Source organism: Prionailurus viverrinus, chromosome B2, assembly GCF_022837055.1.
Source record: "Prionailurus viverrinus isolate Anna chromosome B2, UM_Priviv_1.0, whole genome shotgun sequence".
Classification (NCBI taxonomy): Eukaryota; Metazoa; Chordata; class Mammalia; order Carnivora; family Felidae; genus Prionailurus; species Prionailurus viverrinus.
Window position 1 is genome coordinate 110,695,287 of NC_062565.1, and position 18,382 is coordinate 110,713,668.

General features: G+C 35.5%; 1 protein-coding gene across 5 annotated transcripts in view; it reads left to right on the forward strand.

Annotated features, from left to right (window-relative positions):
• HSF2 (heat shock transcription factor 2) overlaps positions 1–18,382 on the forward strand; it is a 38,680-nt gene that overhangs the window by 12,563 nt on the left and 7,735 nt on the right. For all 5 annotated transcript variants that reach the window (XM_047857937.1, XM_047857936.1, XM_047857933.1 and 2 more), the window contains exons 2-10: positions 2,173–2,281; positions 2,418–2,545; positions 3,412–3,536; positions 6,877–6,952; positions 10,523–10,584; positions 11,742–11,829; positions 13,603–13,751; positions 14,158–14,397; positions 14,684–14,789. In XM_047857937.1, the coding sequence (XP_047713893.1) occupies positions 2,173–2,281; positions 2,418–2,545; positions 3,412–3,536; positions 6,877–6,952; positions 10,523–10,584; positions 11,742–11,829; positions 13,603–13,751; positions 14,158–14,397; positions 14,684–14,789 (1,083 nt within the window). The remainder of the gene's footprint in view (positions 1–2,172; positions 2,282–2,417; positions 2,546–3,411; positions 3,537–6,876; positions 6,953–10,522; positions 10,585–11,741; positions 11,830–13,602; positions 13,752–14,157; positions 14,398–14,683; positions 14,790–18,382) is intronic.

The window sequence follows — 18,382 nt, forward strand, 5'->3', positions numbered from 1 at the left end:
CATTGCTTCCATCTGTATCCAGAATGTTTTTCAACCTTCCCAACTGAAACTGTGTACCTTAGACAATAACTCCAAATCTTCCCTCTTCTTAACCCCTAATAACCATTTTGTCTCTATAAATTAGACTATTCTAGATATCTCATATAAGTAGAATAGTACAATATTTGTCCTTTCATGCTTAGTTTATTTTATGTAGCAGGTCTTTAAAGTTCATCCATGTTGTAACACCTGTCAGAATTTTCTTCCTTTTTTTAAGGCTGAATAATACTGTGTGTATATACCACATTTTGTTTGTCCATTTATCCGTCAGTGGACATTTGGGTTGCTTCTACTTTTATTTTTTTCAATGTTTATTTATTTTTGAGAGAGAGAGCGCAAGCAGGGGAGGGGCAGAGAGAGAGGGAGACACAGAATCCAAAGAAGTTCCAGGCTCTGAGCTGTCAGCACAGAGCCCAGTCTGGGGCTCAAACTCAAGATGGTGACTGAAGCTGAAATCAGACACTTAACTGAGCCACCCTGGTGCCCCAGGTTGCTTCTACCTTTTGACTTTTGCAATAATGCTACTATGAACATGGGTATACAAATATCTGTCCAAGTGTCTGCCCCATTCTTCTGGATACATAGTAGAATGGTAGGATCATGTAGTAATTCTGTGTTTAATTTTTTGAGGAACTACCATACTGTTTTCCATAGCAGCTCCACTATGTTTTACATTTCCACCAGCAGTGTAAAGGTTTCCAGTTTCTCCACATCCTCTAGCATTTGTTTTCTGTTTATTTGGTGTTTTTAAAAATAATTGCCATCCTAATATTGTAAAGTGGTGATTGTGGTTTTGGTTTTTATTTCCTTAATGATTAGTGATGTTAGACACCTTTTTGTTTATTGGCCATTTGTTTATCTTTTTTGGAAAATACCTACTCAAGTCCTTTTCCCATTTCTGATCGGGTTGTTTGCTTTTTGTTGTTGAGTTGTAGAAGTTCTTTATTACAGATATTAACCCCTTATCAGATACACAGCTTGCAAATATTTTCTCTGATTCTGTTGGTTTCCTTTTCACTCTATTGATGGTGTTCTTTGCACAAAAGTTTTTAATTTGAGGTAGGCTTGTTAGTCAATTTTTGCCTTTGCTGCCTGTGCTTTTGGTATTGACCAAGAAATCATTGCCAAATCCAAATAAAGCTTTTTCCCTTAAGTTTTCTTCTAAGATTTTTATAGTTTTAGGGGTGCCTGAGTGGCCCAGTCGGCTAAGCATCTTCTGACTCTTTATCTCAGCTCAGGTCTTGAGCTCAGGGTTGTGAGTTCAAGCCCAACTTTGGATTATGTGCTGGGGATGGAACCTACTTAAAAAAAAATTTCTATACACACACACATACACACACACACACACACATATATATAATTTTTATAGTTCTATTTCTTATGTTTAGGTCTTTGATCCATTTTGAGTTAATCTTTGCATATGGCATAAGGTAAACTTTGTTCTTTTGATGTGAGTATCCAGTTTTCCCAGCATCATTTGTTGAAAACTGTCCTTTTCCCATTGAATGGTCTTGATGCTCTTGTAAAAACTCTTGGGCTTTATATGTAAGGGTGTATTTGGGGGCTCTTTATTCGATTGATCTTTCTGTGTTTATGGCAGTATCATACTGTTTTGATTACAGTATTGTAAGTTTCAAATTATTTTTTTGGTATGCCAGAACACTAGTGACTTTAAATATTAATTAGTAACCAGATATCTTACTGAATTCTTTTACAGTTTTGCAGTTGATTGTGCAAAGATATGTCTGTTGCAGATAACAATAAAATATGACTTCCTCTTAAATTTTACCTGTTTTTGTCTAATTACATTGGCTTTAAAATAATGTTAAATAATTATGTTGGCTACGTACAGTATTTCTTTTCTTGTTTCTGATTTAAGGGAAATTCTTCTCTAATATTTTGCCATAGTGTATGATATAGCTTTTGGTTTGAGACATACTCTTACTAAACTTCTGAGGTTGACATTAAAAAGCTTAATTACAGTTTGGCACTTAATTACAGTTTGTTTCTTGTTGCTGTTAATAGGAATAAAATGTTGATCTGAAAGTGTCATAGAAGGACTGCCCAGTTTTGGGATTCATATGTATCACCTTGTAGGACTTCAACTAATTGACTTTTTGTGTTGTTTTTCAGAATGGCCAAAGTTTTCTGGTTTTGGATGAACAAAGATTTGCAAAAGAAATTCTCCCCAAATATTTCAAGCACAATAACATGGCAAGCTTTGTGAGGCAACTGAATATGTGTGAGTATGGATAGCAGTTTATTTGGAACACTGTCATCAATGGATTAAACCATTTTTTTCCCATTAGGTTGATAAGCAAAAAGGAAATCTTTTACTTTGGTCTATTTTAGTAATCGAAATTTTTACTCTTTTTCAGATGGTTTCCGTAAAGTTGTACATATTGACTCTGGAATTGTAAAGCAGGAAAGAGATGGTCCTGTTGAATTTCAGCACCCTTACTTCAAACAAGGCCAGGATGACTTGTTGGAGAACATTAAAAGGAAGGTGAGCTATTGTTAATGTGATTTATTTCGGGCATTACCATGTAGCATCTTTGGGCAAGACTTAATATTTCACCTGTTGAAATTAAGAATGTACAGAAATACACAGGTGTTCCTTGTTGGGATGACTTAGATTAATAAAGCTTTCATTATTTCACTCTATTTTGTATTTTTTCTCTGCAGTCAACTGTCCTGAGGGCTTAGTCTTCAAATACCTTCTAGAGGGAAGGAAAATCTTTACATTCTGAGGATTGAGGAATCATCCATATTGGGATGGTTCACTCCTTCTAATTTAGCTTAAAAATGTAAGCTTCTGCTAGAATGTCCACTCTCTGGAGGGCTTTTTCTTTAATTCACTGCTAAATATCCAATGTCCAGAATAAGTCGCTTGCATTTTAGTAAGCATTTAATAATACATTTTTAAATGAATGGTATCTTTTGCTGAAATAAAATATTTTACTAAATCCACAAAAGAGAGGGGAGAAAAGAGCTAATGGACCATGAAAGAAAATGGGCTAGTGTGCAGCTGTTACTGCATAAATTTAATTAAACATGGAATGTGATAATAAAGAGGCTTGAAGAAATTACAGTGAGTTTGGCGAAATAGAACCAAAAAAAAAAAAAAAAGCCCCTAAGTTGTTCCTGTTCTTAGAAACTTTTCCACGTTAAAAAAAACAAAAAACAGATTGATTATTTCTTATTCTTTCTCTTTGCAAAGCTATGAATTTTATTCTTTTTATAGCGTCCTAACCTGAGCATTTTGGAACTAAATCTAATTTCCTGAATGGGCTACAAAACTTACTTATAATAGGGAAACTGAATTACGAATATGGTGTTTAGTATTTGATTTCCTGAATTTGCTTTCAAAAGGTTTCATCTTCAAAACCAGAAGAAAATAAGATTCGTCAGGAAGATTTAACAAAAATTATAAGTAGTGCTCAGAAGGTTCAAATAAAACAGGAAACTATTGAGTCCAGGCTTTCTGAATTAAAAAGGTAAAGTATTATTTCCAAATATAATCTTAATATAGGGGCTGGTGTTTATATTTGTGTGTTGGGGGTTGGAAGTTAGTGCTTTAAGTACTTAGATCACATTGTTGAAACCAAGATAAAAGGTCATTTTTCTGTAAGTATTGGTTCCCTTTAATTTTGATTTATAGCCCTTGACTTTACCTCAATATTATATTTTCTTAATGGTGATCAAGAGAATTTAGGGCAGTTAAAACAACATGATGCACGAGTCTCACTTATGAAATAGTAGATCTTTAAATTGTTGTAGGAAATATGATTCTACTTAAGTTAGATTTCTTATGATGTTCATACACGAGGGCACACAAAGCATAAAAAATTCTACATGTGTTACTCATCCTTTTTTTTTTTTTTATGGTGGTTTCATAAGACTTTTCTATGTGGCCCATCTCTTAGGAAAAAATAGGACAAAAAATAGGGAAAAAGGGCACATGAGACTTGGCCTACTTAGTATTTATTTTACATAGACGTGGTAAAGTGTTATTTGAATCTTTTATCTACCGAAACATGCTTTTGCTTTATTACAATTTTTGGCACCATTATTTGCCACAGTAACAACTTATATGTAGAATAGATGTACTTCTTAGTAAGTAAAGATTTTTTCTCTTATCCTAATAGGTGCCAAGGTCTTGAGAGTAATTTAAGTTTTATGTATTCTCTCCCATTTTTTTTTTTTTTTTTTTTCTTTTTTTTTTTCAACATTTATTTTTGGGACAGAGAGAGACAGAGCATGAATGGGGGAAGGGCAGAGAGAGAGGGAGACACAGAATCAGAAACAGGCTCCAGGCTCCGAGCCATCAGCCCAGAGCCTGACGCAGGGCTTGAACTCACGGACTGCGAGATCGTGACCTGGCTGAAGTCGGACGCTTAACCGACTGTGCCACCCAGGCGCCCCTATTCTCTCCCATTTCAAGTGTGGGATTAGTTCAGCTGTCTTAACTCACGTATCTTCATTAAAAGAGTAACCTTGGATATGATTCCCTTTTTTGAATAAGCCTTAATTTTAAGATGTCCCATTTTGCATCTATTATTTAATCATCCCAGTTTATTATATGTGTTTTGTGTCTGCTGAGGTACCTTTTGACCCAGTTCCTTGAATCTCAGGTTTAGCTCTTAAGGAATGATCCTAGATTCATCCTATCAGTTTTAGAGGTAACCATTCTTCTATTTATGTTTTAGTAGGCAAATAGATGATAGTGTCTTTAAATATTTGAGTCTGGGGCACCTGGGTAGCTCATCAGTTGAGCGTCTGACTTTGCTCAGGTCATGATCTCGTGGTTCGTGAGTTTGAGCCCCATGTCGGGCTCTGTGCTGACAACTCAGAATCTGGAGCCTGCTTCGGATTCTGTGTCTCCTTCTCTCTGCCTCTCCCCCTCTCATGTTTTCTCTCTCTCTCTCTCTCTCTCAAAAATAAACATTTAAAAAAATGTGTTTAAAATTTAAATATCTGAGTCATAAAAAGTACTCTAGTTATTTATTAAGTATTAAAGAAAGTTTTGTTTTCAGTACCCTCTATGTGTAAATCCAGTCCCTTTTGTAATAGTTTGGCTTGAGGAAGATGGATATTATGGAAATTAACAAGAGCAAAAATGAGAGCATTTAATAGGTAGATTATCTTTCATGCCTTCTCAGTGTTATCATTGCTGCTAACATTTAATAGTTGCATATTTAATAAAAGTAGTCAATGAAGGAAATGAAGTTACTACTAGGCAAGTTATTGATTTGTCATGTATTTAGACATGCTTTAAAAAAACTTGTTTTAGTGTTTCTGTGCTTGTGTTTGAAACAGATTTTAAGGTAGACAGTTTTAGAATCTGATAGACTTTTAGATCGGCTTCAACATTTACCATAATAAATTACCTGTGTGGTTTTAGGCAAGGCCTCTCAATTCTTGAGTCTCAGTGTCCTCTTCTATAAAATAGAGTTAATAATTCCTTTCTTGACTGATTTTAGAGAAGTTTAAGAAATACACATAAAATGCTTAGCATAATGCTTAGAGCATAGGAAGTGCTGGGTAAATGTCACTTCTTTTAAGAATTCTTTTCTGGGGCGCCTGGGTGGCTCAGTCGGTTACGTGTCCCGACTTAAGCTCAGGTCATGATCTCGCGGTCTGTGAGTTCAAGCCCCGTGTCGGGCTCTGTGCTGACAGCTCAGAGCCTGGAGCCTGTTTCAGAATCTGTGTCTCCCTCTCTCTGACCCTCCCCTGTTTGTGCTGTGTCTCTCTCTGTCTCAAAAATAAATAAACGTTAGGGGCGCCTGGGTGGCGCAGTCGGTTAAGCGTCCGACTTCAGCCAGGTCACGATCTCGCAGTCCGTGAGTTCGAGCCCCGCGTCAGGCTCTGGGCTGATGGCTCGGAGCCTGGAGCCTGTTTCCGATTCTGTGTCTCCCTCTCTCTCTGTCCCTCCCCCATTCATGCTCTGTCTCTCTCTGTCCCAAAAATAAATAAATAAATAAATAAAAACATAGAAAAAAAAATAAATAAACGTTAAAAAAATTAAAAAAAAAAAAAGAATTCTTTTCTAAGGGTGCATGGGAGGTTCAGTTATTTAGGTGTCCAACTTCAGCTCAGGTCATGATCTCACAGCTGTGAGTTTGAGCCCCACATTGGGCTCTCTGCTCTCAGTGTGGAGCCCGCTTTGGATCCTCTGTCTCCCTCTCTTTGCCCCTCCCCTGCTTGTGCGTGCACGCTCTCTCTCGGTCTCTCAAAAATAAATAAACATTAAAAAAAATTAAAAATTCTTTTCTAAGCACAAGTCCTAAATTCACTTGGTAGCCACAGTTGAAAGGTTGTTTTATTTTTTAAATAAGAAGTAATGAACCACATTGTCAGAGAAGTAAATTGCCTACTACTATATGGATGTAGGCATGACTCTTACATTTTTGTGTTTATATTGCCAACAGTAGAATGTACTATAGTTATGAAAGGATGATTCTGCGGCTGTGTCAAGATAGTTACTATTTTATGTAATCGAACCAACATTTTTCTAGTCTCAAAAATAATAGTAAAAGTTCACTGATACTCTTTTTTTTTTTAATTTTTAATGTTTATTTATTTTTGATAGAGAGACAGAGGGAGTGTGAGCAGGGGAGGGGCAGAGAGAGAGGGGGATCCAGAATCTGAAGCAGACTGTCAGCACAGAGCCCAACGTGGGGCTCAAACCCACGAACCTTGAGATCATGACCTGAGCTGAAGTTGGACGCTTAACTGACTGAGCCACCCAGGTGCCCCAAAGTTCACTGGTATTCTTAATATCTTCATGTCTGGCTTTCTGAATTTTTTTTTTTTGTTTCTTAATAAATGATGTAGTGAGAATGAGTCCCTTTGGAAGGAGGTGTCAGAATTACGAGCAAAACATGCACAACAGCAACAAGTTATTCGAAAGGTAAGCTTTTTTCCACCATGACTATAATCTGCCTTTGTTTAATTTGTGTACCATTTGTAACCTAAAAAAGTGTGTTGAATAGTCAGTGATTGATTTTAATTTCTTATATATTGGGTGCATATAGAGTAGTGAAACTCTGAAGTCAAACAAATTAAATTGTGTTATATTTTCATTTTAATAAGAGACACTTCTTACTAGCTTAATATGATTGTTCCATATTCTCAACTAAAGTCTTATTAGCTTTATAGCCTGATATAACAACTTTAAAGATACTTTATTTTGGGGAACATAATTAATATGTTACAAATTTCTTAACATTTTTTACTATGAAAGATAACCTTACTGTGTGGGTTCGTTATTTTTGTTTTTACTATTTTTTACTTGAAAAGGTATGGATGTGATCTTGAAAGACAAATGACTAAAATTTTCAAATCAGTTAACCAGAATATGAGTTCAAAAAAATGAATTATCAGTGTATGCCATTATTAGTTTCTGCAGAAAAGCAGTTAATGTAGTGTGTTATAAAATAAATTCTGTATTTTAGTATCTGAGCTGAAAATTACTGGGAGAACTGAAAAATCTCTCTGTTGCATTGTGTCCTTGTGATGTAGTCTTGTCATATCAGCTTTCATATGTTAATAAGAGTTGAAACATAAAAGTAATTAAGGCAGCTATTTTTTGCTCATGAGTAAACTAGGCTCTGAAGTTTAAGCAACAGGTTTTGGGTGGGGGAAGGAAGGGTGGGAGGTCTTTAGCTAAAAATAGAGTTATGACTGACTGGATCTAGGTCTAGTGAAGCAAGCTTAGAACAGAGACGAATGGTTGCAGCCTTTGGCCTGTAGTCAAAATAGATATACTAGGTTTTCCTTTTTGTTTTTTTCCAATCAGTATGCAAGTGAACGGTTCAATGTTGAATTCAGTTGTAAGTGTTTAGTCTGAGTGCATATATTTTCAAAGCTTCCCTAAAGGTGATTCCAGCATGCAACCTTGTTAAGAATACCTGATTTAAAATGATAGATACATCCTAACCTGTACTTTATTTTTAAAATATCTTAATTTTTCTCAGAAAATAATGTTTTAGTTAAATATTAGCTTATAATACTACATAGCTTTTTTTTTCCCTTAAAGTCAAAGATAGTTGGTAAAATACTTAGTAAAATTTCAGTTTTTCATGAAAGTTGACATTCTGTCTGCTCAAATCTGAGTTTGAATATTTGTGGTTTGGTGGAACTAGGGAGTTTTCATAATGCTGGAGTTGGTTCATAAGTTTGCCATTTACTCTTTTGTCTTGGCTCAATTGGAATAGTATATGTGAGTTACTGGTATAGGTGCCTGTTACAGGACAGGAAAATAGTACTGGTTGTAGAACTTGCCAGGTCCAAAAGTTAGAGGCTGTAAATACTGTAAATGTTAGATGACTTCAGCAAACAAGCTTTGTACAACGTGATGCAATTTGTCATGAGAAGGGCACCTGGGTGGCTCAGTCGGTTAAGCGTCCGACTTCGGCTCAGGTCATGATCTCACAGTCTGTGAGTTCGAGCCCCGCATTGGGCTCTGTGCTGACAGCTCAGAGCCTGGAGCCTGTTTCAGATTCTGTGTCTCCCTCTTTCTCTGACCCTCCCCCGTTCATACTCTGTCTCTCTCTGTCTCAAAAATAAATAAACATTTAAAAAAATTTAAAAAAAGAATTGTCATGAGAGAACTAAGATGAACAAATTTCAGAAGAAATTTAGCCAGTGATTCATGATCTTATGAATTCAACCGCTAATGTTTTTAGAATTTTTCTATAATACTTATTTATAAATTAACAAAAACAATTGAGGTCAAATTATTTCATTGATACCTTTAAGCTTAAATTTAAGTTGTCTTCTCATCAGCTATCAGTCAGCATTTTCTTTTGAATAAGGTTAGTGACTAACTTCCTTTTCATAGACTCTAATGCTATCTAATTCTTCATTTAAAATGTCTATATTTTTCTCCGTGGAAAAGTTCATTTTGATTCTAAGGAATACTACTTAGTATCCCCCTTTGAGGGAGAGCACACAATATTAAAGCCATGCACATTTCTAATTGACAATTCTGTGTTTTAGTCATATAATTACATTTTACAAAACATATAGAGAACTTCCTTGCAAAGAGTCTAAATAGTCCTCCACTCACTTTTGGCCTTTATTTATAGCCTGTCAGTAATATACTGCTTTTCATAGTTAACCATGTGATTCTCATCTTTCTAGCTCCTTTGGGAAATTGACAGTAAATTTCAAAGCACACCCCAAGCCAAGCACACTACAATCATGTCAGTGTCACCTGGAGGACTTGCTAAACATACATTGTTGGACCCCATCCTCAGAATTTCAGATTCAGCAATTCTGGAGTGGGGCTGAGAATTTGTCTAATACTGCTGGTCCATGGACCACACTTTTTTTTTTTTTTTTTTTTTTAACTTTATTTATTTATTTTGAGAGAGTGTGCATGTGAGCTGGGGAGAGGCAGAGAGGGAGAGAGAGAGAATCCCAAGTAGGCTCTGCCCTGTTCTTGCAGAGTCTGAGACGGCTCAGTCCCACAAACCATAAGATCATGACCTGAGCCAAAATCAAGATTCAGAAGCTCAATCAACTGACCCACGCCGGCGCCCATGGACTGCGCTTTAAGAAACATTGTTATAAAATGTGAAATATTGTTTACCTGTCTTGATTTGTTTAGTAGTTTTTTTCCTTTTAGATTTAATCCAACTCAGAAGATTAAACCAGCTTCTTTTGATTAGCAGTGTGTGTGTCTTGGATATTTAAGAGGAAAACCATCTAAAACAAAATCTTTATGTTGTTTATTTGAAAAAAGCATATGTATTCTAACTTTAAAGAAAAAGGCATATGTATTCCAACTTTTAAATTGTGAATTTATTTTTGGATAACCTCTAACTGTATTTGGGGTTTATTTCTGTTGCTGTATAATTAGATATTTCATGGCAATATTTTGTATTAAGCAATAATTTTTCTAGAATCAACCAATAAGCGTTTTCTACCTTGAAAATTTTATGCTCTATTCTGAAAGAGCTGGCAGTTTCTTTTGCCTCTAATTTTATTACCCAGTGCAAGAAAAATGTTGCCAGTCACTTTTTTTTTCCCCATCATAATCTTGAAAGAATTTTAAGTAGAAAGTTGGGATCTGTATCCAGGCATGCTTAGTACTTATCACCAAAACAAATAAGTGAATTGAATGTTGGATAGATAAATGGGTAGGTGGGTGGGTGGTTAGACGGATGGATGGATGGATGGATGGATGGATGGATGGATGGATGGATGGATGTAGGTAGGTAGATGAATGTCTTAAGCATCTTGGTATTACAGGTAGCTGCAGCTTTCATCACAGGTTATCCTTCTGCTTGGAAACTGTTAAATTTCTTTAGATATCAATTGTAAGATGCACTCAGATTACAGATATGTTAATATGTGAGAAGTTATGTGACTTAGCCTTAGCCTGTAGTATTTGAATTAATTTTGTAAGATTTGTAATAGCACTAATAATTAAGAGTCTGCGATGGAAACTTTTTTGTTTATATTTTCCTTTTAGATTGTCCAGTTTATTGTTACGTTGGTTCAGAATAACCAGCTTGTGAGTTTAAAACGTAAAAGGTAAGATTTTGTGGTAAAACACTTTGACTTATTCATGGACAAGTAAACATTTTAGTGTTTAACATGAATGGCCTACATTTGCTTAGAGTATGCCTGTTGTCCCAGATGCACAGTACTTCCTTGTTAATGTATACTCTCAACATTTCAATACTAGTGTTATTTCCTCCTGCTGTCATCCTGCTGATGTTTTTGAAAGATAAGGTAGCCTAAATGGCCACTTTAAACACACATAGACAGTTAATAAAGAATCCATTTTTATTCACATTAGCAGTTTAATGTATCATTAGATGGCCTGAATGAGGGAAATTTAAAAAACAGGTCATATATTGAAAAAAATAAAAAAATTTTTACTTGATCTCTCTTATCTTTAATTCACTAATAAGGGATTTAAAAACCTATATATTGAATGTAGCTTGTGATATCTATAAATGTTAGTAACTGCCGTTGTTACCACTAAAGCTTAAGGATAATGGATAAAGGAATAGTTGGAAAGCAGATAAAGATCTTGTTAAGGCCATATTTTAGCAAAGCTTGTTTATGTTTACAACTTAGGCTGTGGCCTTAACTCTGCTTCCACAAACTAGTTCTCATGTTATTACCTATTTGTTTTTTTACTATGTAAGTACAGTTCATAAAGAGTTATTCAGTCAACAGTGAAGTATATCCAGAGAGACTAGTTTATTATATTTATTTTAAGAAAAATAGTCCAAAAGAATGGTAAAATAAAAGTCCTAAACACAGTCATCCTCTATTTCTATTCCTAAGATGTGACCATTTTCTTTAAAGAATTTTTTTTTAATGTTTATTTATTTTTGAGAGAGAGAGAGAGAGAGACACAGAGTGTGTGCAGGGGAGGGGCAGAGAGAGAAGGAGACCCAGAATCTGAAGCAGGCTCCAGGCTCCGAGCTGTCAGCACAGCACCCTACGTGGGGCTCAAACCCATGAACTGCGAGATCATGACCTGAGCCAAAGTTGGATGCTTAAGAGACTGAGCCACCCAGGCACCCCAGATGTGACTGTTTTAAGAGTTCATTGTGTATGATTAACAAATCTCTTATTAAAGTGTGTATGTTCATGTGAGGGTAAATTATTAGAAGAATTTAAATTTCATGTTATGTTTGCTTCACTGAATTTCATGAATATCTTCTGATTTTCAGGCCTCTACTTCTAAATACTAATGGAGCCCAAAAGAAGAACCTGTTTCAACATATAGTCAAAGAACCAGCTGATAATCACCATCATAAAGTAATTTTTTGGTTAAATTCTACTTTATATTTGTTATTTCAAGCCAAGTTTTATTGTAGCAGTATTTCATTCAGAGTTTAGTGAATAATAATCTGTGTGCTTATCCTCCAGCTTATTAAATCATGACATTTTTAATTTTTTGCTTTAGATTTTAAGAAATAAACCATTGTAAATATAGTTGTCTCGTTTGCCTGGTCCCAGGTTTGTTTTTCACCTTTTCTTCAGGCTCTCCTAGATAATCACTGTCTTGAATTAGAATTTATCATCACCTTGGTCATTATATGTGTGACTTCTTGAAAAATATTTGGTATTATTTTGCATGTATCTAAATTTTATATAAATTACATATAATTTTGCACATATCTTTTTGCATTGTAACTTTTTTCACTTGGTTTTTCTTTTGGAGATTTATTAAATATTTAATCTCAACTATTATATTAATTGAATATTATATAATGTAATTATGCATTCATCCATTGGTTATTTTAAGTTTCCAGTTTTTATTATAAATTGCATAGACTAGACCTTTTAGTCTAGCAATTTCAAAACGTGTTTCTTTTTACCTTTATCTTTGTCATGGGTTCTCTGGATCATTTGTCGTTTGTTAAACTTACATCCATTGGCAAATCAGTCTAGCTCAGAGTCTGGACTTTTTTTTAATATCTGATTTTCATTGTTACTTTCAAATCTTGGAATTCTAAATACTGCTTCAGATTTATTAATGTACCAAGATTTTTTTCTTGAGCAAACCATAATTAACATCTGGTTCTTCCCACCACTGTTTTTAAATAAATAAACCTAACTGTTGTGTTTTTAGAATTAAAGACTCAATGTAATGGATGACGATTTAAAAAAAAAATTTTTTTTAATGTTCATTTTTGAGAGAGGGAAAGAGACAGCTTGAGTGGGGGAAGGGCAGAGAGAGAGGGGGACACAGAATCTGAAGCAGGCTCCAGGCTCTGAACTGTCAGTGCAGAGCCCAATGCGGGGCTGGAACTCACAGGCCGTGAGATCGTGACCTGAGCTGAAGTTGGACACTTAACTGACTGAGCCACCCAGGCGCCCCTGGATGACGATTTTTTAATTTACCTAGATTTACATATTTTTAAGTACTTTACATCTTTTGCCTCTGATTTATCTACTGTTAAAATTTACAGATTTTTGCGTATGATAATGACTTTAGTTTGCTTTAGAGAACTGAATGTATTTTTATTAAGTACCTATGATCTGAATATATCTGTAGCTGAATAAAAAAATTGTTGCTGAAAACAGGCTGACATTTATCTGTGGAATAGCTGAAATATTTTTTTTTCCTATTAATGAAAGCATTTAATAAGAATAAACCATATGTCAAATAGAGTAGCTGATAAAATAATCCTCATCAGCACAGTGGTCATCTGGTTATGCTTGAAATTCCTGGTGAAGTCTTAGAACTTTTTTTTTTTAACCCTTTGGATATAAAAAAAATACTGTAAAATTTGAAGATCTTTCCATAGAATCATTCAGAGGCATGTCACCTTCAAGAATTCTTACAGTAAAAGAAATAGCTAAGTAGATGAAGTAACACACTTCATACCTCTGTGAATTGGTGCTAATAACAATTAGTATATAAGTCCCATCAGGGCAGACAGCATAACTGTTTTGCTTACCATTGTGTATCCTCAATGTTTAGTAAATAATGGGTGTCTAGTTAGCACTTTTTAAATAGTATGCTGTTCAGTAGTCAGTATAATTTCAAATTTTGATATATATTGTCTCCGTGATTTTTTTCAGGTTCCACATAGTAGGACTGAAGGTTTAAAGCCAAGGGAGCGGATTTCAGATGACATTATTATTTATGATGTAACTGATGATAATGCAGATGAAGAAAATATCCCTGTTATTCCAGAAACTAATGAGGATGTTATATCTGATCCCTCCAAGTAAGGAGATTATGAAGTAAAATTTGTGAAAATATTGGTTACTTTCTTATCAGAAAGCTAAATTCAAAACCACTTTATTCTGTGAAAAACTATTGTCTGACTCATATCTGGATTATTAAACCGAAAAAGCCAAATTATTTAACCACATAATATCCTCTCAGCAAAGACTCCCAACAAAAAGTAATGAGAATTCTCATTTTTTAATTGTGGAGTTAAATGTCTTTAATTGATCCTTTGTGGTTTTGTATCATATGATAAATCAATATTTGTGATTCAGCTACTCAAGAAACTTAAGCCTTTTGATACATGTTTTGGAGAGAAAGTTTTCATGAAGAATGAATGGACAGAATGGATTTGTTGAATTTGTTTGAAAATGTGATTGGTTCTTTCTTACATCCTGATATAGCTGTAGCCAGTACCCTGATATTGTCATTGTTGAAGATGACAATGAAGATGAGTATGCACCTGTCATTCAGAGTGGAGATCAGAATGAACCAGCTAGAGAATCCCTAAGTTCAGGCAGTGATGGCACCAGCCCTCTCATGTCTAGTGCTGTCCAGCTAAATGGCTCATCTAGTCTGACCACAGAAGATCCTGTGACCATGATGGATTCCATTTTAAATGATAACATCAATCTTTTGGGAAAGTAAGTGTTAACCTAGATGTTGTATGAGCCTATTTGCTTTCATTGTTTACTTCACATGTTCTGTTTCTCTTTTGGCGATCTTTCTTTCACATTATGAACCCATATAATCTATCTTGTTTTGGCCACGGCTGAGCTCTGCAAATGTTATTTTGAAAGGATTTAATCATCCCAAGAGTGTCTTGGGATTTTCTTGGCAGTTCTGTAATGAGGCACCCCTGTAATGTAATTTAATGTGAAACAAGGAAATCTAATATTTGATATATTTTTTAATCTTTTTTTCCCTTAGGGTTGAGCTGTTGGATTATCTTGACAGTATTGATTGCAGCTTAGAGGACTTCCAAGCCATGCTGTCAGGAAGACAGTTTAGCATAGACCCAGATCTCCTGGTTGATGTAGGTACTTTGAATAATCTTTGCTGTAATGGAAGTTTGTGTATTTATGTGTATGGTGTTAAAATAATACATCATTTTCTTGTATTCTACACTGTCTTTGCATTTTCTTTTTTAAATGAATGATTTTGTTAATCAGAAACAATAAACAGATGGATTCAGGATGATGAAGGAGGGTGATCAGCAATTACTACACATTTCTGAGTAACAGTTCAATTAATCCTCCTATAACAATGTATCAGCTCTGTTCAACGGTACTACTAAGTCCAGGTCTTCTCTAGACTTGCCGTGTTTTGTTTTGCTCTAGAACAAATTGTCACTGAAGAGAAATGGGTAGATATTTAGTCATAGAATTACTCAGCCAGGAAACAGTATGGAGATACTTCTTAATACTTTGGGAATTAGTATTTTCCACTGAAGTGAATGATATTTTATTATATTTGCTATAGTTTTTAAAATTTTTATGCCCCAAGTCCTAAGGTTATCCTGCAATCCCCACTACCTTCTACATGAACTGACTCCAGTGTTGTCTGGACTGTGAATCCTTATCTACCATTTCTGGCATTAACTAACTACCTTTCTTCCCTCTTGCTCCTACCATTCCTCTCTCTCTTACATGGCTTGGTTCCATCCAGATGAATATTGTTCTGTTCCTTATTTCTGTTTTCTGTTGTGAATATGTTTCTCTATCCTGAAAAGTTTGTTGCTCGCTTATTTATTTATTTATTTATTTGTTTATTTTGCATTTTTTGCCTTAAAATGCAGCTTCTCTCCATCAAGATATTTTTCAGTCTTGTCCTTTTAAGGGCTTCTCAGTGAGGCTAAAAGGAATTAATTCTTTCTTATTTTTCAGTCTTATTAATTCACCACCTTATGCTTCTGCTTCTCATCAGGTTTTGTCAATATCCATGATTTGATTATCCTTTCCGAATCATCAGTATACCACAGGATGGATTTCACTTTCTTTGAAGATTTCCTTCCCATACTGATCTGTGTTACCATCTTACATGAATTCAACATCCATGTTAATGACCTATTTTAATTTGTTAATAGTAATTTGACAGCCCTTTATTCAGTTTGTCTTTGTCCCCACTCTAATCCAAGGACCTTTTTAGAATGTCCCTTAGAGCATAAGAAAATAAAATCTCATTATTCTGTCCCTCTACAAATACTTGCAATCTTCAATTAGATTATTGTTTTTTTTTAAATTTTTTTTAGCATTTATTTATTTTTGAGAGACAGGGCATGAGCAGGGGAGGAGCAGAGAGAGAGGGAGACACAATCCAAAGTAGGCTTCAGGGTCTGAGCTGTCTGCACAGAGCCAGACACAGGGCTCGAACTCACAAACCGTGAGATCATGACCTGAGCCAAAGTCAGATACTTAACCAGCTGAGCCACCCAGGTGCCCCTACAATTAGATTATTTTAATTTAACCTTGGAACACTTATCACATTTGTCCTCAAGACCTTGTCTGGCCAACTGTTCCTATTCATAGAGGATAATCATCATGCCCTCATCCTCTCATAAGCTGTGGAATCTCATCTTTTTTCTTCATAAAGGAAGTGCTTTCTTTCTCTTTAAAGCCTGTTTGTATACCTGCCCTCTGCCTCTGTTTTTCTAGCTCTGCCCTTGATCTTTCCCATCTCTCTTCAGTAGGTTCAGATCTTCTGCGCCTTAAACATTTTGATGTGTTGCTCTGTTCATTTACCATTCTACTTCTCTAATTCTTTCACTACAGAGTTTTAGAAATGAATGGCTGGTGGTATTTGGTACTTCTTTTTTTACTCTGTATTTCTTTTGAAACCCTGTATTGTCTTGCTTATTTACTCTAAGCCTGTGCTTCCTTGGTTTATCCGTAATGAGTGGCTATATATATATATATATTTTTTTTTAATCAGGCCATTGGGGGAGTAGGTTTGTTTTGAATCAGATGGATTTGGGTTCCATTTAGCTTATGTCACTTAGTAGCTATGGTATTAACCTTGGGAAAGCTCACCTCTCTTGCCCAGTTTCCCCATCTGTTAAATGTGGCTAATGCCTAACAGGAAGAACTCTTTTGGGGATTATAAATAATTAATCACATTAACACTAGTGATTTTTGACAATGGAACTTTTTCTGTTGATTTTAGAGGCACTGGATTTTTTTTTTTTTTCTCTTTGTCTTCCTAGCTATTCTCTGGTTACTCAAAGAGCTTTTCTTTTCCCTATTGTTTTCTAGTGAGTATTCCCCAAGGTACCATTCTTTTATCTTTTTATTTGTTCTATGTCTCTTCTTTTTCTATCCTTTCTCTGTGAAGGGATTATGGCTTATGAGATTGCTCTCAAATTTATACCTCAAGTTCTTAATATTTTTTTAAAGTAAACTGCTTGAATTCTAATTCCATGCCTTTGAAATCATCAGTTAAGATCTTGCCTTAGATTATTTGTGTTTAATACCAAACTTTTCTTTATTCTCCAAACTAGCTACACTTCTCAGCTTTCTTTTTTTTTTTTTTTTTTTTTAATTTCTTAATGTTTATGTATGATTTTGAGAGAGAGAGACAGAGCATGAGCATGGACGGACAGAGAGAGAGGGAGACACAGAATCTGAAGCAGGCTCCAGGCTCTGAGCTGTCAGCACAGAGCGTGACACCAGCTCGAACTCACGGACTGTGAGATCATGACCTGAGCCAAAGTCGGATGCTTAACTGACTGAGCTACCCAGGTGCCCCCAGCTTTATTTTCTATGGTGGTATCAGACTTCTCTTTACTCATCCAGGAATGGTAATCACTGAGTCATCTTGGTTTCCTTACCTCTGTCTTATTGTTCACCAGGTCCTCAAGTATTTTCAAAAATAGCACTCAAAAATCATCCCTACTTTCTATTTCTACTGTTGCCTCTCTCATCCAGGACTTTCATTGTTTCCTCCTTGAATCTCATGCTGTATTATAAAAATCCATACATAGGTTGCCTTGTTCTCTGAGGTGACAGAGATGGTAAGGACATGAATAGATATGCTGAGGAACTCAGGTTCTCTGCAGAGTTCAGTTCTGAGTGGCCCAGTGTGGAGTGTCAGCAAGAGAGGCCTGGAATTAGGATTCAACCAGCTGTGTCACCGCTCCTCCTACATGATTTACTTTTTTCTGCTTCACATTGTGCATCTGCTGGGGATACATGAAGGTATCCCTGATTTAATGGGTGAATAGGGCAAAGGAGTGAGGAGCTTATACTCTCAGATGCCACTGTCAATAGGGACAAAATCTGTTCAATCTCAGAGGCAGTGACAAGCTGAACTTGGCAGAGATTTGCAGTTATTTACAGTTATCTACTCTTAAGGATCCGAGTCTCATCCTTTTCATGGATCAGTAGGTAGTAAGAAAGGGGAAAAGTTAACAAAAGGAAGAACTGGGGACATTTTAGGGCTATCATGAATGTGGAACTTCAGGAGAGGAATCACTGTCTAGAGAGGGTGGAGGAGGGATTTATCTGCAGTCTCTCTGCATTTCAGTTTATCCTTTGAACCGTTGGTGTGTTCATTCTCCAAAAATGCTTTAATCACTGTGTGTCATTTCTCAGTCCTTTTCCAAGGCTATTGCTGACAGAATGTGGTCTTGTC